Source organism: Mytilus californianus, unplaced genomic scaffold (assembly GCF_021869535.1).
Source record: "Mytilus californianus isolate M0D057914Y unplaced genomic scaffold, xbMytCali1.0.p SCAF_3, whole genome shotgun sequence".
NCBI classification, from domain to species: domain Eukaryota; kingdom Metazoa; phylum Mollusca; class Bivalvia; order Mytilida; family Mytilidae; genus Mytilus; species Mytilus californianus.
The window spans coordinates 90560038-90584318 of NW_026262679.1; the positions used below are offsets into that span (position 1 = coordinate 90560038).

A 24281-nucleotide genomic window follows, 5' to 3' on the forward strand; every position below is an offset into this window, starting at 1 on the left:
ATTTGACAATTTATTTCTTTATTTTAAAGTTACATAATCTGTGCTATCATGTTTCATAATAAAATAATAATGTTTAAGATTGGAAATATGGCCATGGGTATGTGAATGTGACTATGTTGAGAACTTAAAAAAATATGTCTGAAATTAATTGAAGTTCAAATATTATTTAATTGGTATGATCTAAGGTATACCAGAAGGGTAAGCAGATCTGGCTTCCCTAAGTTGCGACAGTCATGTTACTCATCATGATAAGTCAAATTCTGTGATTTAACGCTGATGTTATTATCGAGGAAAAAGGACCACTGATTTAAAATCCCAGAATGAAATTTTCATTCACAGAATACTTTCACAGCAAGAGTGAAAAATCTGAAATTCTCACATTGCTTTTGATAGAGTTGCAATGTTTTCAATTCTTATCCAATTAGAATTAATTCTCACTAAGTGGATAAGCCAATCAAAGCTTTACTAAAGCTCTGTTTAAGGTATCTACATAGCTGGTAGGTATACATCACTGGAATATTTAGAATTCATTTGGTCAAGTAGTTTCCCTTTTCTTTGATATATATGCAGGAAACAATCATATTACCCTTTGTTTTTAAAAGTTTTACTCTTCATTATTTACTCATCAAAAGATTTGTTGTATATGTATGAGTTTTTATTGTAGAATGGCATCCAGAGTCCTCTGTGCTACATTAGCCATACCTATTCCTGCCTCTAGAAATGCTATTGATCAGCTATTAGAAAGTGATGAGGGGACAATGGAGAAACAAAGACGTTTAGCTCAACTCTTGATGTTACAAAACCCACCAAAGAGAACAGCCCTTATTAAGGATTTAGTAAGTAGGATTGATTTATAGGAAGCAGAAGCCCAATGGTTCATGTTAATTGTATGCAGGCAAAATTTTTTTAATTGCCTTGGCTGTAGGGCTTGTGGTAAATGATGTAGACTGTGTATAAGGTTATTGCCTTGGCTGTAGGGCTTATGGTAAATTATGTAGACTGTGTATAAGGTTATTGCCTTGGCGTTGCTAGACTGTATTTTATTGCTGTTTGGTGTCAAACGGGGCAGATATTAAAATAAATAACCTTCTACTTGGGAATTCAGTTGTTGATATCTCAAATGGTGCTTATTGACAATTTATTTCTTTATTTTAAACATGTTAAGTGTATTTAATCTGTGTTATGATATATATATATATAAATCATAATAAGATAATAATGTGTTATGATATATATATATAAATCTTAATAAGATAATAATGTTTTATGATATACAGTACGGGTAGAGACTTATTACTATAAATAATGGACTGGGACATGTCGGAAATGAATAATCCGACTTTTTTATGGTAGGTAGTATGGTCATTAATCAACAGATCCAGGTGTGAACGGTAATATAATTGTCCTTTCATCTCAATCCGTGCTACTAGATTATTACGCTTCACTGATTTCAGAATCAGGTTACCTGTGATTTAAACCTCTCAGTCACTTTATTGATTAGTTCTACATCGTATTTGACATAAAATATTTTTACAGGTGAAGTACTGGAGACAACTTTGTTTTAATAAAAATAGCCTATTTTTATACGACCGCAAAAATTACAAATTTTTTGGTCGTATATTGGTATGACGTTGGCGTCGTCCGAAGACACATTGGTTTTCGCACTCTAACTTTAGTTTAAGTGAATGGATCTCCATGAAATTTTACCATAAGGTTCAATACCACGAAAGGAAGGTTGGGATTGATTTTGGGGGTTATGGTACCAACAGTTAAGGAATAAGGGGCCAAAAAATAAGCATTTTGTAACTTTCAGACAATAACTTGTGTGTAAGTGTATGGATCTCTCTGACATTGTACCACAAGGTTCCATATCACAAAGGGAAGGCTGTAATTGATTTTGGGGGTAATTGCCTCAAAATTTTAGGAATAAGGGGCAAAAAAAGGGGCAAAAAACAAGCATTTTTCTAGTTTCATGACAATAACTTGTGTGTAAGTGTTTGGATATTTCTGAAATTGTACTACAAGGTTTCATATCACAAAGGGAAAGCTGGAATTGAGTTCGGGGGTAATTGCCTGAAACGTTTAGGAATTGGGGGCCAAAAAGGGGCCAAAAATAAGCATTTTTCTAGTTTCCAGACAATAACTTGTGTTCAAGTGTATGGATCTCTCTGAAATTGTACTGCAAGGTGCCATACCACAAAGGGAAGGCTGGGATTGAGTTTGGGGGTGATGAATCATAAGGGGGTTCAAAAAATTTGGGGGGGGGGGATTTTTTTTTTTTCTTTTTTTTTCTTTTTTTCCTTTTTTTTTCTTTTAAAATTTTCCATTTTAAGTTGGTTATTTCTGATTTATATTTAAAAGCAAATAATAATGATATGGTAGGAGATACACACCAAACAGGATGTGTAAATTTTTATATAATAAGTATTGTGCAATAGCAAGAAATTTTCAATTGCACAGTATTGCACAATAGCAAGAAATCTTCAATTGCACAGTATTGCCCAATAGCAAGAAATCTTCAATTGCACAGTATTGCTCAATAGCAAGAAATATCCAATAGCACAATATTGCGCAATAGCAAGAAATTGTCAATTGTACAGTATTGCGCAATAGCAAGAAATATTCAATTGCACAGTATTGTGCAAAAGAAGATACTTCTTATAAATTGCTTATTTCTTGATCAATTTCAATGGGGTTTTATTCTTGAATTCTTGGGGTTCTTTAATATGCTGAATATAACCGTGTATTAAGTTTTTGGATTTTGGGCCCCGTTTTTAAATTGGTCCACATTGAGGTCCAAAGGGTCCAAAATTTAACTTTGTTTGATTTCATCAAAAATTGAATTATTGGGGTTCTTTGATATTCCAAATCTAACCGTGTATTTAGATTCTTAATTTTTGGTTCCGTTTTCAAATTGGTCTACATTAAGGTCCAAAGGGTCCAAAATTAAACTTAGTTTGATTTTAACAAAAATTGAATTTTTAGTGTTCTTTGATATGCTGAATCTAAACATGTATTTAGATTTTTGATTATGGGCCCAGTTTTCAAGTTGGTCCAAATCGGAGTCCAAAATTAAACTTTGTTTGATTTCAACAAAAATTGAATATATGGGGTTCTTTGATATGCTGAATCTAACCATGTATTTAGATTTTTGGGCCCCGTTATCAACTTTGTCCACATTGAGGTCAAAAGGGTCCAAAATTAAACTTTGTTTGATTTCATCAAAAATTGAATTCTTGGGGTTCTTTGATATGCTGAATCTAACCATGTATTTAGATTTTGGATATTGGACCATAATAGGTGAATGTCCAATTTTAAAATTTTTAAGTTCTTAGACCACATTCATTCTGTGTCAGAAACCTATGCTGTGTCAAATATTTAATCACAATCAAAATTCAGAGCTGTATCAAGCTTGAATGTTGTGTCCATACTTGCCCCAACTGTTCAGGGTTCGACCTCTGCGGTCGTATCAAGCTGCGCCCTGCGGAGCATTTTTTTTATTTATGGCTTTTTATATTTCAAATGCTGTTTATATTCCTCAAAATATGATTTTTTTATGTTCCCTGGTTTTTTTTTTGTTATGTATTTTTTTCGTATTTGTTGGCATACAGTTTTTAAAATATTTTCTTTTTTATTTCTGGAAGGTTATTTTTGTTTTACTGATTTATTTTCCACGTAAACCCATTGATTAGCAGAATGATGTGCAAAGTGCTGCTGTATACGTTTTAGTTTGACAACACTACATTTGTATTTAATTTTCAGTCTGCGTTGGGTCAGTTCTGAAATAAAAATAATTACAGTGAGCAATACTTGTATACTAGTAGTTTGGTGATTCTTTATAATTGTGAATTTACTTTTTACTGTAAACAAATATTGTCCGAAAGTTGGTGATATATAACTAAAGTAGTACGCAAATAATAACACTAGAAGAAGATAACGATTCTTCTCGGGAATTAGGTTTATTTTGATATTTCTGTGTTTGTTAAATATGCATGAAATAATTGCCACTGACATGAATGGACATTAAAACTAGAAGCATTCAATCGTTTGATGACTAGTTAATTAAATATTTACTATGATTTGTAGTCTAAAGAAATGATTACTCCCATTTAAATAATTTTATGGTGCTGCATTGACTCTTAATTGCATAATATTAATTTACGCACAATGCATGTTAACTTGTATGTTGTATTTTTGACACCAATCTAAAAAAAAATATTTGCCGTGAAAAGACAATTCCATGATACACATATCAGTGATCAACAGCATGTGGTTGAACTTTGAATTTGACTTCACTCACAATACAATGTTGAATGCTAAAAATAGCTGTGATTAATTTTGTCAAATGCACGTGATTTTCATATGGCGGGAAATATCATAATAGTTAACACAGGTGACCTTACTGACTGACCGTGGGAAAATCCATTCATGATTTAATTTGATACGTAATGATTGGCAATATGTGCGTTAGTTTTGAGGCTTTTGCTCGAGATCCATTAATAATTGATTTACCCGAATAGAAAATTTAATCAGTGTACATACAAACAAAACAAGCTTTAGTCTTCTTTAACTATTTTATTTATTATGCCTATTATATTTATCAGTCAACACCCAGATTCCTATTTAAATAATTTATTCTGACACCTCCTTTAAAGTTCGGGAATTGTACAATTTAAACTGCCGACATCGATTTACAAAATCTTACTGACTGCACGAGCTTTAGAATGGCTAGAGATACGACGCAAAAGTAAAGACGGCTGATCATGAATAGTGTAAAACTTTGATCTTCGTGTATTGATTGACACAATTCGTAAAATATGTTTATAAAAAACACGATTTTCATTAAAATTTCAAACATGGAAATAGAAAGGCAATATCTTTGTTATAATACAACGAGTGTCAACAAATCTGTTATTTCCATTATATGTAAATTTATTAACAAACAAAATTTAAAATAATGCTGGGTCATAGAATATTGACGTGCATATGAAAAGTTTTTTTATATAAAAACTAGGAATCGAAAGATGATCACGGCGTTATAAATATTGTAAAAAAAACAATCAAAGAGATTAACGGGAAATATATGTCAAAATAGAAAGCACGGATGATCTGGCTGACCAAATTGTTTTACTTGCGAGAAATGATTGACAGGTATGAATAGACGTAGAGGCTCCGACGGGGAACGTGGTATCGAAAGGAAAATAACAGTTAATTCACAATGCCTATATTCAATTTGTTTATATACTTTATAAATACGATATGTTGGCCTTAAACTTAAAATTGTGTTTCTATTAATAACATAATGGAACAGGACGTTAAAAGGGGGAAATATTGTAACCATCAACGAAAACTCGTATAATTTACGGGATTGATGTCTCAACATTTTGATTAAAATTTCAATTGAAAACAATCCTGGTTGTTATAATTTTGAATAAAATGAAATATTTACGGTTTACAAATACAAATACAAATAGTTTATTGGCACAAACACAATTATTATAATTGGCAACACATTTTTACAGTACATTGTTAAAAATCGTCTTTCTTTCATTTTCAAGTTAAAAAAAGTTGATCCCATATTCATGATTTTTATACGACCGCAAAAAAATTTTGTGGTCGTATATTGGTATGACGTTGGCGTCGTCGTCGTCGTCGTCCGAAGACACATTGGTTTTCGCACTCTAACTTTAGTTTAAGTGAATGGATCTTTTTGAAATTTGACCATAAGGTTAAATACCACAAAAGGAAGGTTGGGATTGATTTTGGGGGTTATTGTACCAACAGTTAAGGAATTAGGGGCCAAAAAGGGGCCAAAAATAAGCATTTTCTAGTTTCCAGACAATAACTGTGGAACGGTGTATGGATCTCTCTGAAATTATACTACAAGTTTCCATACCACAAAGGGATGGTTAGGATTTGCTTTGGGGGGTTATGGCTCAAACCGTGTAGGAATTAGGGGCAAAAAAGGGGGAAAAACAAGGTTGTCCTGGTTAATGGACAAATACTTTAGTACAAAACATAATTTAAAGCAGTGTAAGGGAGATAAATCAAATACATCATTGAAATTATCTCCCTTACACTGCTTTTAAATTATGTATAAAGTAATGGTTAATGAACAATAAAGATAATTTAAAACAGTGTAAGGGAGGTAATCCAAATACAACGTTTTGGTTACTTCCCTTAAACTGCTTTTAAATTATGTTTAAAGAAATGCATATTTATAAAGGAAGACCAGTAAAAATATCTGCAAATGTTGCATCTTTTTTTTTTACAAAAAAATCCATATGAAAGATTTGACACTATATTTTTAATTCTATTATAAAATAGATTAAGTTAGCACTATGGTAAATTTAAATGGGTAATTATGGTTGCCAACTCCATTGGAAATTTGAATTGAGATTATGACCATATCTTGAGGGAAAGAATTTTTTGGGGGAAAAAAGGGGGGAGGATAAAAAGAAATTGTGGGGGGTCAATTTTTTCTCATTTCAGATTTCAGAAATTAAAAAGAATTATTCTTCAAATATTATTTTTTTTTCAAATTTCAAATATTGAAAAATTTCAGGAAGTAATCTTTAATTGCACAGTATGGCACATTAGATTTGTAAAATCTTTGATCACATTTATTTATTTGTTATGCCGAATCTAACAGTGTATTTAGATTTTTAATTTTGGGTCCAGTTTTCAAATTGGTCTACATTAAGGTCCAAAGGGTCCAAAATTAAACTTTGTTTGATTTTAGCAAAAATTGAATATATGAGGTTCTTTGATATGCTGAATCTAAACATGTATTTAGATTTTTGATTTTTGGCCCAGTTTTCAAGTTGGTCCAAATTGGGGTCCAAAATTAAACTTTGTTTGATTTCAACAAAAATTAAATATATGGGGTTCTTTGATATGCTGAATCTAACCATGTATTTAGATTTTTTATTTGTGGACCCCGTTATCAAATTGGTTCATATTGAGGTCAAAAGGGTCCAAAATTAAACTTTGTTTGATTTCATCTAAAATTGAATTATTGGGGTTCTTTGATATTCCAAATCTAACCGTGTATTTAGATTTTTAATTTTGGGTCCTGTTTTTTAAATTGGTCTGCATTAAGGTCCAAAGGGTCCAAAATTAAACTTAGTTTGATTTTAACAAAAATTGAATTCTTGGGGTTCTTTGATATGCTGAATCTAAACATGTGTTTAGATTTTTGATTATGGGCCCAGTTTTCAAGTTGGTCCAAGATAGGGTCCAGTATTTAAACTTTGTTTGATTTCAACAAAAATTGAATATATGGGGTTCTTTGATATGCTGAATCTAAACATGTATTTAGATTTTTGATTATGGGCCAAGTTTTTAAGTTGGTCCAAATTGGGGTCCAAAATTAAACTTTGTTTGATTTCATCAAAAATTTAATTATTGGGGTTCTTTGATATGCCAAATCTAACCGTGTTTTTAGATTTTTAATTTGGGTCCCGTTTTTTAAATTGGTCTTCATTGAGGTCCAAAGGGTCCAAAATTAAACTTAGTTTGATTTTAACAAAAATTGAATTCTTGGGGTTCTTTGATATGCTGAATCTAAACATGTGTTTAGATTTTTGATAATGGGCCCAGTTTTCAAGTTGGTCCAAGTTGGGGTCCAAAATTTAACTTTTTTTGATTTCAACAAAAATTGAATATATGGGGTTCTTTGATATGCAGAATCTAACCATGAATTTAGATTTTTTATTTGTGGGCCCTGCTATCAAATTGGTTCATATTGAGGTCAAAAGGGTCCAAAATTAAACTTTGTTTGATTTCATCAAAAATTGAATTATTGGGGTTCTTTGATATTCCAAATCTAACTGTGTATTTAGATTTTTTATTTTAAGTCCCGTTTTTTAAATTGGTCTACATTAAGGTCCAAAGGGTCCAAAATTAAACTTAGTTTGATTTTAGCAAAAATTGAATTCTTGGGGTTCTTTGATATGCTGAATCTAAATGTGTTTTGATTTTTAGGCCCAGTTTTCAAGTTTGTCCAAGTTGGGGTCCAAAATTAAACTTTGTTTGATTTTAACAAAAATTGAACATATGGGGTTCTTTGATATGATGAATCTAACCATGTATTTTGATTTTGGACATTGGACCATAATAGGTAAATTAAAAAAATTCAAGTTCTTAGACCACATTCTTTATGTGTCAGAAACCTATGCTGTGTCAAATATTTAATAACAATCCAAATTCAGAGCTGTATCAAGCTTGAATGTTGTGTCCATACTTGCCCCAACTGTTCAGGGTTCGACCTCTGCGGTCGTATCAAGCTGCGCCCCAGCGAAGCATTTTATTATTTTTATTGTAATTTTTTCTTTGAATACAAAACAATATTTTACATTTATTATCTATCCTCCATAAATACTAAAATATCTGTACAGGTAAAATTTAATTCTAATCAAGCTGGTACAGATTGATTTACGACCTTCCACTCGGATATTGTACAGGTTAATATCACAGCAGGTGTTAATTACACTGAGACAACAGTCCGACCAGTCTGACATCTAGACGGATTAAGACATCCATAATAATAAGTCTCTACCCGTACTGTATATATTAATCATAATAAGATAATAATGTTTTATGATATATATATATATATAAATCATAATAAGATAATAATGTTTTATGATATATATATAAATCATAATAAGATAATAATGTCTTATGATATATATATAAATCATAATAAGATAATAATGTTTTATGATATATATATATATAAATCATAATAAGATAATAATGTTTTAAGACAGGAGGGAAGCATGACCATCAGTATATGAATTTGACTGTTTCTGTTGTTAACTTAATAAATATGGCTGAAAGCTAATTGAACTAAAATAAAATATTACATAAAAAGGGCAATTAGATCTGGCTCTTCTGGCGCCATCTGTCATGTTACTCATTGCTAGTAAAAAATATGGTTATTAGTCGCATTCCTTGATGTTAAACTGATGTTATAATCAAGGAAAAGTGGACAGGTTTGTGGCAATGACAAATGAAACATATTCATAGTAATCTGTGACTTAGTTGATAAAATGCCATAAGCAATAACTATTCATAGTAATCTGTGGCTCAGTTGATATAATGCCATAAGCTATAACTAAAAGATGTGTCATGACCTTTATTCAAGGCCATATATCATGTATATGTAGAGCGAGGTCAACTTTTGCCTATACTTTGATTTTGTCCTGGCAAGATATTTTTACTGTCTTCTAAATGTTTGAACATAGATGTGTTATTGCCTTGGCGTTGCTAGACAGATTGTTATTGCTGTTTGGTGTCAAACGGGGCAGACATTAAAATAAATAACTTGTCTACTTGGGATTTCAGTAATTGATGTTTCAAATGTAGTTTATTTGACACTGATAATTGGATTTATGTTAGTATTTCAAATGTACTTGATGTATAATTTGATATGAAACCTCATTTTGTCACCCTGTGCTAAGCAGAGCTGGGGGATATAGAAATACCAGGTGTCTGTCTTTATGGTCTTGTCAGTGCTCTCATGTTCACATATCTTGTCAGATTTTAAGGAAAATTATATCAAAGGTTTATATTATAATTATCAGCAATGTCTTGGACGAGAGGTCAAACTTTCCAATCAATGGAATTATGCCCCTTGGAAATGTGAATTTTATGGAAAATTGCATCTCAAGTAATCTCAAGGTTTCATTTCTTGTTGAATTATTATGAAATTATTCATAAAGGTACCTTTTGACAATGTCTCCAACCAGTTCCAAAATCTGCCCGATCAACTGTGCCGAGAGTTACACATTTGAGAAAAGTAAATTGTAGAAAAATTGAGTAGTAAGCAAACTGATGCCTAATTATTTTTAGGTTCCTTTTGGTCATATAGCTCCTGAAGTATTCAAGTATTTATACATCCTTGGCTTTCAAATCTTTTGGTTTTAGTGTTATACACAGGGTTCACCACAGAATGAAAATCAAGGGTGGGGGAGAAACTTCATCAAATCAGAGATGATGGACTGCAATGTCGAATCGTTCCTTATTTGTTTACTTTCTGCCTTACAAGTTGTTGTCATATATAGCTAATATGTAAAGGGGGTCTCACATAATTTTTTGGTCACCACACTTTAAGAAACCTATTAGAGAAGTTAAAAACTCTTATATGGCTTCCCAGATTTCAGGAATAAATGAGGGATCCACACATTGCTTTTCATGTGATAAAGTATTCATTATACAATTTTATTATTTTAAAGAATTTTCTTTCATGACAAATTTTGATTTCCAATAAAATGATATAGATTACTGATTAAGGAATTACATGTATATATACCCAGTTTAACTATTTTCCTTAATGGCACAGCTCAGTTCAGCTGTTTATTTAAATGTCTATAAATAACCAGACAGTGTTGTCTGGTATTTAGGTGTTTCCCAGTATTTTCCGCCCAAAGTACACATGTGACATGGTGTAAACAAAAAGAAAACATGTGGTCAGGGAATTCATTTGATTTCTGGATTATACTGCTTTTATCAATTTAGTTTGGATATATATGCATACCATTTAGGCATTTAAGGTATAGTCAAGCATTTGTATTTAAAGAATAGTTTGCAAACAATTTTTACTTTTCAATTTGACGTCATGATTGTTCATTGGATGTTACCTTGTTCAACCATGCGAGACAATGTAAATAATGCAATCAGCTGTCAATGTACATCCCCTGAGGCAGTGTTCATACCATTAAACACTAATTAGATTTCCTAATTTCCATTGAAATGATAATTAGATAAGGGATAGCCGGAATTGAACTTCAATATATTCAATTTGGAGATGTGGCGGACTTTAAAATGAGCGTGGTGCTGAGAATTTTAGCGTGGCGCTAGGAATTTAAGTGTGGCGCACCGCCACGCTTGAATAGGTCATGGTGATCCCTGATACATTCACCAAAATTATATAGTTATTTTCATTTTAATTTTCAATTTTACATTTAAGTAGATTTATAGCTAGTATTGCCTTGGCATTGCTAGACAGAGTGTAATTGCTGTTTGGTGTCAAACGGGGCAGATATTAAAAATAAAAAACTTGTCTACTTGGGATTTCAGTAATTGATGTCTCAAATGTAGTTTATTTGACACTGATGAATGGATTTTCATTAGTATTTCAGATGTGCTTGAAGTAAAATTTGATATTTAACCTCATTTTGTCACCCTCTACAAAGCAGAGGGGGACAAAGTAATACCAGGCGTCCATCTTTCATAATCTTTTCTCATTGGATTATTATGAAATTTATTTATAAAGCCTTGAAGGTGTATTTTGACAATGTTATAAACTTGTTTCAAAATCAGCCCTGGTCAACTTTTTGTAGGGAGTTTTGCACTTGGGAAGAGTAAATTATAGAAAAATTGTGTTGTTCGCAATCTCATTCCTAATTATTTTAAGGTCCTTTTTGGTCACATAGTTGTTGAAGAATTCACATATTTAAACATCCTTGTCTTTCATATATATTTGTTTGATCATGATAGATTCACCAAATTTAGGAAGTGTTATTTTCATTGTCTATTTTACATTTAAGTAGATTTATGGTATTGCCTTGGCGTTGCTAAACTATTTTATTGCTGTTTAGTGTCAAGCGGGGCAGATAATAAAATGAATAACTTGTCTACTTGGGATTTCAATTATTGATGATTCAAATTTTGTTTATTTGACAATAAAATATTTACTTGAATCTGTGATTTGGATCAGTTGCATTTGTGCGCATAAGTTTTGTGTGTTGCCTTGGCGTTGCTATACAGAGTGTTATTGCTGTTTAGTGTCAAACGGGGCAGATATCAAAATAAATAACTTGTCTACTTGGGATTTCAGTTGTTGACATCTCAAATGTTGCTTATTTTACACTATGTTATTGAAATTATAATGTGTTGAAGACCAGTTACATTTATGTTCATAAGTTTTGTATGTTGCCTTGGCGTTGCTAGATTGTATTTTATTGCTGTTTGGTGTCAAATGGGGCAGATATTAAAATAAATAACTTGTCTACTTGGGATTTCAATTGTTGACATCTCAAATGTTGCTTATTTTACACTATGTTATTGAAATTAAAATGTGTTGAAGACCATTTGGAACATAAATTTTGGATAAAATTGATCTGCCAGCATGTTTTTCTCTGCAGTTTAATAATGTGAATGCCTTTGCATTTCAGGGCTTATTAAGTTTGAACTTTTCAATTCCACTGTCAGATTTCAGCAATTGCCAACACAGGTCATGTTATACAAAAATGTAGAAGATCTTTGCACAATGTGAATGTCAATAACTAAGACTGCTTTGTAAAACTGTTCTCCCCCCCCCCCCCCCCCCTCCCCAAAGTTATTCTCAGTTAACAGCATATAATGTGCTATTACAACCATTGGAGCTAATAACTATGTATCACAGTATTGGATATCTTGGGTTTGAAGTTTGAAATATAAAAAATCTCCAGTGCTACAATGAAGTTTGCAGCTATAGGTTACTGTACAGCCATCAACAATAAGAAAACCCATACCACATAGCAAGCTACGAAAGGCCCCGACATGACAAAGTTAAACAATTCAAAAGCTTGTATTATAAAAAAAAATGATACAGTTTTTATACGGCCGCAAAAAAATTTTTGTGGTCGTATATTGGTATGACGTTGGCGTCGTCGGCGTCGTCCGAAGACACATTGGTTTTCGCACTCTTACTTTAGTTTAAGTGAATGGATCTCTATGAAATTTTACCACAAGGTTCAATACCACAAAAGGAAGGTTGGGATTGATTTTGGGGGTTATGGTACCAACAGTAAAGGAATTAGGGGCCAAAAATAAGCATTTTTGTAACTTCCAGACATAACTTGTGTGTTAGTGTATGGATCTCTCTGACATTGTAGCACAAGGTTCCATATCACAAAAGGAATGCTGGGATTGATTTTGGGGGTAATTGCCTCAAAATTTTAGGAATTAGGGGCCAAAAAAGGGGCAAAAAACAAGCATTTTTCTAGTTTCAGGACAATAACTTGTGTGTAAGTGTATGGATCTTTCTGAAATTGTACTACAAGGTTCCATATCACAAAGGGAAAGATGGAATTGAGTTTGGAGTAATTGCCGAAACGTTTAGGAATTGGGGACCAAAAAGGGGCCAAAAAACACATTTTTATACGACCGCAAAAAAATTTTTGTGGTCGTATATTGGTATGACGTTGGCGTCGTCGTCGTCGTCGTCGTCGTCGTCGTCCGGCGTCGTCGTCGGCGTCGTCCGGCGTCGTCCGAAGACACATTGGTTTTCGCACTCTAACTTTAGTTTAAGTGAATGGATCTTTATGAAATTTTACCACAAGGTTCAATACCACAAAAGGAAGGTTGGGATCGATTTTGGGGGTTATGGTAATAACAGTAAAGGAATTAGGGGCCAAAAAGGGGCCAAAAATAAGCATTTTTGTAACTTCCAGACATAACTTGTGTGTTAGTGTATGGATCTCTCTGACATTGTACCACAAGGTTCCATATCACTAAAGGAATGCTGGGATTGATTTTGGGGGTAATTGCCTTCAAATTTTAGGAATTAGGGGCCAAAAAAGGGGCAAAAAACAAGCATTTTCTAGTTTCATGACAATAACTTGTGTGTAAGTGTATGGATCTTTCTGAAATTGTACTACAAGGTTCCATATCACAAAGGGAAAGCTGGGTTTGAGTTTGGGGGTAATTTCCCTAAACGTTTAGGAATTTGGGGCCAAAAAGGGGCCAAAAAACACATTTTTTTCTAGTTTCCAGACAATAACTTGTGTTCAAATGTATGGATCTCTCTGAAATTGTACTGCAAGGTACCATACCACAAAGGGAAGGCTGGGATTGAGTTTGGGGGTGATGAATCATAATGGGGGTTCAAAAAATTTTGGGGGGGGATTTATTTTGTTTTCCTTTTTTTTCTTTTTTTCCTTTTTTGTTTCTTTTAAAATTTTCCATTTTAAGTTGGTTATTTCTGATTTATATTTAAAATCAAATAATAATGATATGGTAGGAGATACACACCAAACAGGATGTGTAAATTATTATATAATAAGTATTGTGCAATAGCAAGAAATTTTCAATTGCACAGTATTGCACAATAGCAAGAAATCTTCAATTGCACAGTATTGCGCAATAGCAAGAAATCTTCAATTGCACAGTATTGCGCAATAGCAAGAAATATCCAATAGCACAATATTGCGCAATAGCAAGAAATTGTCAATTGTACAGTATTGCGCAATAGCAAGAAATATTTAATAGCACAGGATTGTGCAAAAGAAGATACTTCCTATAAATTGCTTATTTCTTGACCAATTTCAATGGGGTTTTATTCTTGATTTCATGGGGTTCTTTAATATGCTGAATATAACCGTGTATTTAGTTTTTGGATTTTGGGCCCCGTTTTTAAATTGGTCCACATTGAGGTTCCAAAGGGTCCAAAATTAAACTTTGTTTGATTTCATCAAAAATTGAATTATTGGGGTTCTTTGATATGCCGAATCTAACTGTGTATTTAGATTCTTAAATTTTGGTTCCTTTTTCAAATTGGTCTACATTAAGGTCCAAAGGGTCCAAAATTAAACTTAGTTTGATTTTAACAAAAATTGAATTCTTAGGGTTCTTTGATATGCTGAATCTAAACATGTATTTAGATTTTTGATTATGGGCCCAGTTTTCAAGTTGGTCCAAATCGGGGTCCAAAATTAAACTTTGTTTGATTTCAACAAAAATTGAATATATGGGGTTCTTTGATATGCTGAATCTAACCATGTATTTAGATTTTTGATTTTTGGGCCCCGTTATCAACTTTGTCCACATTGAGGTCAAAAGGGTCCAAAATTAAACTTTGTTTGATTTCATCAAAAATTGAATTATTGGGGTTCTTTGATATGCCGAATCTAACCGTGTATTTAGATTCTTAATTTTTGGTTCCGTTTTCAAATTGGTCTACATTAAGGTCCAAAGGGACCAAAATTAAACTTAGTTTGATTTTAACAAAAATTGAATTCTTAGGGTTCTTTGATATGCTGAATCTAAACATGTATTTAGATTTTTGATTATGGGCCCAGTTTTCAAGTTGGTCCAAATCGGGGTCCAAAATTAAACTTTGTTTGATTTCAACAAAAATTGAATATATGGGGTTCTTTGATATGCTGAATCTAACCATGTATTTAGATTTTTGATTTTTGGGCCCCGTTATCAACTTTGTCCACATTGAGGTCAAAAGGGTCCAAAATTAAACTTTGTTTGATTTCATCAAAAATTGAATTCTTGGGGTTCTTTGATATGCTGAATCTAACCATGTATTAAGATTTTGGATATTGGACCATAATAGGTGAATGTCCAATTTAAAATTTTTAAGTTCTTAGACCACATTCAATCTGTGTTAGAAACCTATGCTGTGTCAAATATTTAATCACAATCCAAATCCAAAGCTGTATCAAGCTTGAATGTTGTGTCCATACTTCCCCCAACTGTTCAGGGTTCGACCTCTGCGGTCGTATCAAGCTGCGCCCTGCGGAGCATTTTATTCTAGTTTCCAGACAATAACTTGTGTTCAAGTGTATGGATCTCTCTGAAATTGTACTGCAAGGTACCATACCACAAAGGGAAGGCTGGGATTGATGATTGGGGTAATTGCCTCAATATTTTAAGAATTAGGGGCCAAAAAGGGGCAAAAAACAAGCATTTTTCTAGTTTCAGGACAATAACTTGTGTGAAAGTGTTTGGATCTTTCTGAAATTGTACTACAAGGTTCCATATCACAAAGGGAAAGCTGGGTTTGAATTTGGGGGTAATTGCCTTAAATGTTCAGGAATTTGTGGCCAAAAAGGGGCCAAAAAACACATTTTTCTAGTTTCCAGACAATAACTTGTGTTCAAGTGTATGGATCTCTCTGAAATTGTACTGCAAGGTACCATACCACAAAGGGAAGGCTGGGATTGAGTTTGGGGGTGATGAATCATAAGGGGGTTCAAAAAATTTGGGGGGGGGGGGGGGGTTTCCTTTTTTTTATCTTTTAAAATTTTCCATTTTAAGTTGGTTATTTCTGATTTATATTTAAAAGCAAATAATAATGATATGGTAGGAGATACACACCAAACAGGATGTGTAAATTATTATATAATAAGTATAATAAGTATTGTGCAATAGTAAGAAATTTTCAATTGCACAGTATTGCACAATAGCAAGAAATCTTCAATTGCACAGTATTGCGCAATAGCAAGAAATCTTCAATTGCACAGTATTGCGCAATAGTAAGAAATATCCAATAGCACAATATTGCGCAATAGCAAGAAATTGACAATTGTACAGTATTGCGCAATAGCAAGAAATATTTAATTGCACAGTATTGTGCAAAAGAAGATACTTCGTATAAATTGCTTATTTCTTGACCAATTTCAATGGGGTTTTATTCTTGAGTTCTTGGGGTTCTGTAATATGCTGAATCTAACCTTGTATTTAGTTTTTAGATTTTGGGCCCCGTTTTTAAATTGGTCCACATTGAGGTCCAAAGGTTCCAAAATTTAACTTTGTTTGATTTCATCAAAAATTGAATTATTGGGGTTCTTTGATATGCCGAATCTAACCGTGTATTTAGATTCTTAATTTTTGGTTCCGTTTTCAAATTGGTCTACATTAAGGTCCAAAGGGTCCAAAATTAAACTGAGTTTGATTTTAACAAAAATTGAATTCTTAGGGTTCTTTGATATGCTGAATCTAAACATGTATTTAGATTTTTGATTATGGGCCCAGTTTTCAAGTTGGTCCAAATCGGGGTCCAAAATTAATCTTTGTTTGATTTCAACAAAAATTTAATATGTGGGGTTCTTTGATATGCTGAATCTAACCATGTATTTAGATTTTTGATTTTTGGGCCCCGTTATCAACTTTGTCCACATTGAGGTCAAAAGGGTCCAAAATTAAACTTTGTTTGATTTCATCAAAAATTGAATTCTTGGGGTTCTTTGATATGCTGATTCTAACCATGTATTTAGATTTTGGATATTGGACCATAATAGGTGAATGTCCAATTTAAAATTTTTAAGTTCTTAGACCACATTCATTCTGTGTCAGAAACCTATGCTGTGTCAAATATTTAATCACAATCCAAATGCAAAGCTGTATCAAGCTTGAATGTTGTGTCCATACTTGCCACAACTGTTCAGGGTTCGACCTCTGCGGTCGTATCAAGCTGCGCCCTGCGGAGCATTTTATTTATACTATGGATAACTTTGTAGAAGGTTCTTATTTAACATTGTAATAAATTCATAATGTTGCCTTGGCGTTGCTAGACTGTATTTTATTGCTGTTTGGTGTCAAACGGGGCAGATATTAAAATAAATTACTTGTCTACTTGGGATTTCAGTGGTTGAAATCTCATATATTGATTATTTGACAATATATTAGCATGAATCTGTGTTAAGGACCAGTTGCATTTGTTCACATAAGTTTTGTATGTTGCCTTGGCGTTGCTATACAGAGTGTTAATGTTGTTTGGTGTCAAACGGGGCAGAAATTGAAATAAATAACTTGTCTACTAGGGATTTCAATTGTTGATGTCTCAAATAATGCTTAATTGACCATATGAAAAAAGCATGAATCTGTTAAGGACAAGTTGCATTTCTGTTCATAAATTTTTAATGAAACTGATCTTGAACTTCACCTAATGTGTTTCATGAATTATAAATAAGGTGCTTTTGAATCATTACAGTATTTATCATTTATATTTATGAGATAATTGTCCTAAAGTTCATTGCAGGGGAAAGAACTTTATGCCTTTACGTTGCCAAACATTGATTATTTTTTGGTGTCAAATGAGGCAAACATAAAAAATATTGCTTAACGACTTGTTATCTCAGTTTCATTGGAGGTTTCAAGAAAGTGGTTATCTGACAAATAATTATGATATTGGTCTTTTCCCAGTTTGCTGCTTCCATAGCAGATAGTCAGTCTAAACATTTATCTTTATCATATTTATTTGGATGATAATCCTGAATAGTTTAGCTCAACAGTGATATAATTTTTACGTTCAATTTTGTTTTCATTTTAGGTAAAGTATAATGTACTTCAGTATGTCCACCCAGAGTTACAGAACTTATACCAGTGGTTAGAGGTAGAATTTCATCCTCTAAAACTGCACGAAAGAGTCAAATCCTCAATGGAGTTCATTAACCAGAATGATGATCTTAATCAATACCTAAACTCTCTCGAAGAAATTGTCATCACCAGAGTGTTGAAACAGGTAAAATATCTACTACAGTAATTGACCAATACAGGAATAATGATGCCTTCTGGGAATGTCACTATTTTGGACATTTTGATTGGTTCAAGCATCATTTACAGTATGCTAAGACTGTGCGACATAATTTATGAGGAAGTTGAATTTCTGAATTAGTCCATTTTATGCGGAAGTACTTACCTTTTTATGGCCCCGCCGTATCGGAGGGGGCATTAGGTGTTACCCTTGTCATCTGTACGTCCAAAAATTGGTTTCTGCTCTCTAACTTTAGTTTGCCTCAACCAAATGTTGTGAATCTTATACACAATGCTTATTACCAAGTTTGAATTTTGGTGGTGTCACTTTTACTGTTCTAGAGTTGTGCCCCTGTACAAAGGAAAAATTGCTGAATTTTTCGTTTCCGTTCTCTAACTTTAGTTTGCCTCAACCAAATGTTATGAAACTTATACACAATGCTTATTACCACATAACACAGATCAAATTTGAATTTTGGTGTCGTCACTTTTACCGTTCTAGAGTTAGTTTATGTAATGTTTAAAAAATGTTTCAATCAAATTTTATGATGAGACTTTATGAAACCTGTTAAGAGTGTTGTTTCTGGTTTATGTGTTTTCTATAGTTGCTGTATCCTACTAACAACTGCACATTTTGACCCTGCTTTCCAAATCATATGATTTTATTTCCTTGTTCAAGCAAGTGGTTATCTTGTTGGTATTTGCGCTAAGCAGATTATTTTATTGTGTTTTTAGTTTTAAGACATATCAACTAGATAGGTAAAGGGGGAGGTTTGTGCAAAAGGTTAGTTAAACTGGTTTAACCTCACCACAGTTTGTGCCTGTACCAAGTCAATAGTTTCTGCAAAGCTTTATAATTATGCCCCAGCCGTGGCGGAGGGGGCATTATTAAGTTTTACCCTTGTCTGTCTACGAACGTACCAAAGTTGGTTTCCGTTCTCTAACTTTAGTTTGCCTCAACCAAATGTTATAAAACTTATACACAATGCTTATTACCACAAAATACAGATCAAGTTTGAATTTTGGTGGTGTCACTTTTACTGTTCTAGAGTTATTCCCCTTTACAAATGGAAAAATTGCTGAATTTTTCATTTCCGTTCTCTAACTTAAGTTTGCCTCAACCAAATTTTATTAAACTTATACACAATACTTATTACCACAAAACTCAGATCAAGTACAAATTTGGGCAGTGTCAGTTTTATCATTCTTCAGTTCTGTCCCTTTATAACTTTATATGATATGCAAGTGGGGGGCATCATCTGTGTCCCATGGACACATTCCCCATTTATTTTATTTCTAGATTAATGCATATGAAGATATTGAAATCCTAAAGTGGTGAAAATTCCAAAATTTAAAACTGTTTCAGTTTCCAATTTATCATAGTTCTTCAGAGTATCTTAGAAAACATGGAAGTGTTAAAAAAAAAATTGGCAGAGGGCAAAATAAAAGGGGATAGTGAAGAGTTGAAAAATTAAGTGGCTCCATATTTTAGGTCTGATTCAGTAGTAAAAGTTTTTCACATGACTAATGTAAGTCCTTAAACTCATGATATTTGAAGTTATTTCTCTAAAGAAAAAAATTGATACCTGCAACTTATATTCTGTAAATTCAGAAATTATTGTGTGCATTTATAATTGTGATTTCGACATGACAGACCAAAATTTGAGAATAATTATTGCAATAACAGGAAAAGCTGCGTACAAATATATGTGTCAGATTTCAGAATGAGAGTTCTTATTAGTGCGATATTCACCCAGTAACATTATTGGCAATGATAAAAACCTTGCAATATTCTGAATTTACAGTACACATTGATTTATCAGTTCAACACCAGGTGAATTGGTTTGATGCCCAAATTGCAGGATGAAGTAGGAATGCTGTTGCAAAAGGAGACAAAGTATGAATGTAGTTACCGTTAAATTCGTTAAATAAGCCACAGGTTTTTTTCTCTGTCATTGTCCCTGCGTGTTATACTCAGGTGCGCTTTATGTACGTATATTTTCAGTGTTTCAGGGCAAGTGTGAAAAAAAAATTATATCTGGATTTTTTTTATGGAGACCTTCAGATTGTCAAGTGCTTGCAGTGACTTGATAAATTGTTCATGTGGCATATTTTGTTATGAATAAAAATATATATACTTTATCATTTGTTCTTTATTTCATTGTTGGCTTACGAAGTTGATAACCATGAGTGTTCATTACATAAACAAAGAAAGATAACTGTGTTTGAAAGAGGTACCATACAGGATATTAATTGTGTATTTACAATAAATATGTAATGGTTTGTTGTTTTAATGTGTTTTTAAATAAAATCTCCTAAAGGAATAATAAAGGAAGTGATTGTGTTTCTTTCCAATATTTCAAGTCTCTTTTAATGACGATGGTGATAACCATGTGCTGAAATGAACCCTTTAAAGTGTTTCATAAACAAAGAAAGATAAGCGTGTTTGAAAAGAGGTACCATACAGGATATACTATTGAGGAGTAACTGCTTTTCGTTTTATTGTGTTTCAAAATGAAATATCTTCATGAAATATTGTAGCCACATATTATCGGATGTATGAAATGAAGAAAAGAATATTAATTTTCATAATTTAATATGCTAAGACATTTATATATCGCCGTCTTATTTGAATTCCCCTTTCCGTGGCCCATCTCACTTTCAGTTAAAAATAGACAATGACTTGCAGAAACTGAATGGTTTTGTTCGTAGTATTCAACCAAGTTTAAATTTAAAAATGTTTGAAGCTAATAAACTAAAACTTTTATTTTATAGACAACAATAAAATTCTTCAAATTTAATTTGATAATTTGTTTTCCCCTGAGTTATGCGTGACCAGTTAACATGTGGCTACAGGTATACCTGGTATGACGTAATAATCAAGGTAAACAATGGCAGTTTTATGGCTTGATTGACCTTTAATGAATACATTTTCAAGAAAGATTAAAATCCTTGATTCCAATTGAAACAATTAACGAGCAATCAACACCAAACTAATTTTAATCAAAACAACAAGTTCAATGGACACCCACTTTGTCAACACATGGCCATTGTTGACAAAAACAACTAATGAATCTGGCGTCATTAAAACAATAAGAAAAGTATAATAATTTTATTAACATTTTTTATTTTAATATGAAACAAATACATATAATCAAAATGCCTTTCAACTTTCTCAACAATCTGAAAATAGAAATGAAACATGTTACGCAGTGAGTTACAAAAACGAGTGAACATTCATTACTCTAAGGTCAGTAGAATGCATACTACGTTTTCATTAGGGTGCGCTTTTTATTCAGGTGCGTTTTATGTAAGGAAAAAAACACTTCTTCCCCCAAAAAACGGCCGTGCGTTTTATTTTCCGCAAAATACGGTAAGTGGTTATTGTAAATATCAAATATGATAAATGATAATTGCCTTGGCGTTGCTAAATAGCATCTTGTTGCTGTTTGGTGTCAAACGGGGCAGAGATAAACTCAGATGATTTGTCTCCCTGAGGATTTATCTTATTAAATTCTCAAATGGCTCTTCATTTGACAGAAATTGAATTAGTGTTTTACTTAAAGACAATTTTTAATATGCTTCAGTGCATTCCTAATTATTGGACTATACATTCAACGAAATTATCTGTTGCAGGTGTCACAAGTATACCAGACAATTGAATTCTCAAGACTTGCAGCACTGGTGCCATTTTCATCTAAATTTAGACTTGAGAGGTTGATTGTAGAAACAGCATTAACATTAGAACTCCAGGTAAAGTATTGTTTAATAGTTTTAGAATATGGCTTTGATATACAACTCATGTTGGTTAGTTATTCAGTGATCTATAAGGTATAAAAGTCTACTGAAAATATACCAGTAATTTCTCATTGTGATATCCTGTCTGATTCACAAGAAGTTTGTGATGTATGTGCGTATGTAATTAAAATCATACCACGCTCATACAAAATAGAAAGAAGCTTAGTAATCAGACCTGTTCGAGATATCCTGTTTTAAATATTCAGATGTCGTGTAACAGTGGGCCAAGGAAGTGACTAAGCTCTTGGTTTCCAACAAGGGTTTGAAATCTTTGTGCAGGTACACCTTAAGAGACTGACATAACTCCAAAACAAATAATTCTTTAAGTATGTTGTTTATGAAATTTGAGGAAATTGTGTTGAATGTCATTCATATTGGGGTAAAGGCATTGGGCAACAAATTGAGGAAATGGATTTGTTTTGATACACACAGTTACTAATGATCACTATGTTTGCATTTTCTAGGTGAGAATTGACCACAGAAGTAAATCACTAAGCTTTGGTACTGACTTGATGGTTGCTCAAAAAGAAGATGTCCCAGAAGGACCATACATACAGAGCATGCCCAGTGAACAGATCAGGAACCAATTGACATCAATGTCCCGCTGTTTACATAAAGCTATGACACTCATTCAGCCTGAAGATAGACAGGTTTGTATCTTCCATGTTGGCTTTAACTTTCCTTTGTAATCAAATGTGTCAGATGTGCAATTTGATATTTTAACAAACACAGCATGCCTAATATTCTAAATTGATAGAGGACATCAATCTTGATTAATGATTTGTATTATTTCAGTCGATTAGAGATGAGTTAAGAGTTAAGATAGCTAACAGCTACAGAATGACTGCCAAGAGGACATAGAACTTAATTTATCATATGTATTATTTCAGTCTATAAGAGACGAGTTAAGAGTTAAGATAGCTAACAGCTACAGAATGACTGCCAAGAAGGACCATGTTAATGTTCTGCAGAGAAGACACATAATTGAGGAGAGAAAAGAACAGTTGGAACACATGAATGATCAAAGGGTTTGTAATTCTAAATGTTTTCTAACCCAAATTTACCTAGTTGTGTTTGTATTTAGAATATTTTCAAAATCATTGAAAGAAATAGTACATGAATGCTAGCATAATGAAATAAAAAAATAAGTAGAAAAATTGAAAAACAAAATGACACTAAAGATGAGGGCTTTTCCATTAAAAGTTTATTTACTAGACTTGTTTTTATAAATTATTTGACATAGGATTACTTTCATCAAGTCTTTCAAGTTCTCATTGTGCAACTTTTTCTGAAGAGAGGACATGAGTTAAATAATGTTTTCGTCAATGATACACATAAACTTCTGTAAACTTGTATGAAGACAACTCAAAATCACAAAAATGTACTGTTAACTTGGTAATTGCATTTCTTAAAAAAAAGAGAGACTCATACTGGAAAGATTTTAATATTGCACTGAATTAGTGAAATTTATATTCATTGTAAAGCTGAATATAAAGATGATGAATTATTATTATTGTTTTTTTTATATTACAGGAAAGAGAAGAAATGGAGCAACAAGAAGAACAGAAGAAGAAAGCATATGATGCTGAAATGGCTAGACTTGAACGTGAGGCTAAGGAGAGGGAGAGACAGAGGAAGGTTGAGGAACATAAAGAAATGCAGAAGAAACATGCACAGGAAAGAATAGAGCAACTGAGGAAAACTGAGCTTGGTGCAAAAGTCTTACAAAACTTGGATGAAGATGTAAGACTTAAAATGTCAGAATTTTGTAAAAAAAAAAAAAAAAGAGGGAGGGGGATATTATGATTTCTTTTAGTTGATTTTTTCAAAATCTGTTTGAACCTGAATTTATGTATGCAGTGAAAAAGAATTATATAAAGATTGTTTTCTGTATTGTTTCAAACCAGTTCAAGTAACCAAATAATCTCAAAATGAATACATTGATAAATGTGACATAGGGCTATTAACTACTTTTTATACGACCGCCAAAAAATTTTTGTGGTCGTATATTGGTATGACGTTGGCGTCGTCGTCGTCGTCCGGCGTCGTCTGGCGTCGTCCGAAGACACATTGGTTTTCGCACTCTAACTTTAGTTTAAGTGAATGGATCTCTATGAAATTTTACCACAAGGTTCAATACCACAAAAGGAAGGTTGGGATTGATTTTGGGGGTTATGGTAATAACAGTAAAGGAATTAGGGGCCAAAAAGGGGCCAAAAATAAGCATT

At 32.6% G+C, this 24281-nt stretch overlaps 1 protein-coding gene across 1 annotated transcript in view; it reads left to right on the forward strand.

Moving 5' to 3' along the window:
• LOC127735374 (eukaryotic translation initiation factor 3 subunit A-like) overlaps positions 1-24281 on the forward strand; it is a 71387-nt gene that overhangs the window by 9126 nt on the left and 37980 nt on the right. Inside the window, exons 8-13 of the mRNA XM_052245531.1 lie at positions 665-836; positions 18053-18244; positions 21892-22008; positions 22518-22703; positions 22944-23081; positions 23587-23796. Coding sequence (XP_052101491.1) covers positions 665-836; positions 18053-18244; positions 21892-22008; positions 22518-22703; positions 22944-23081; positions 23587-23796 — 1015 coding nt within the window. The remainder of the gene's footprint in view (positions 1-664; positions 837-18052; positions 18245-21891; positions 22009-22517; positions 22704-22943; positions 23082-23586; positions 23797-24281) is intronic.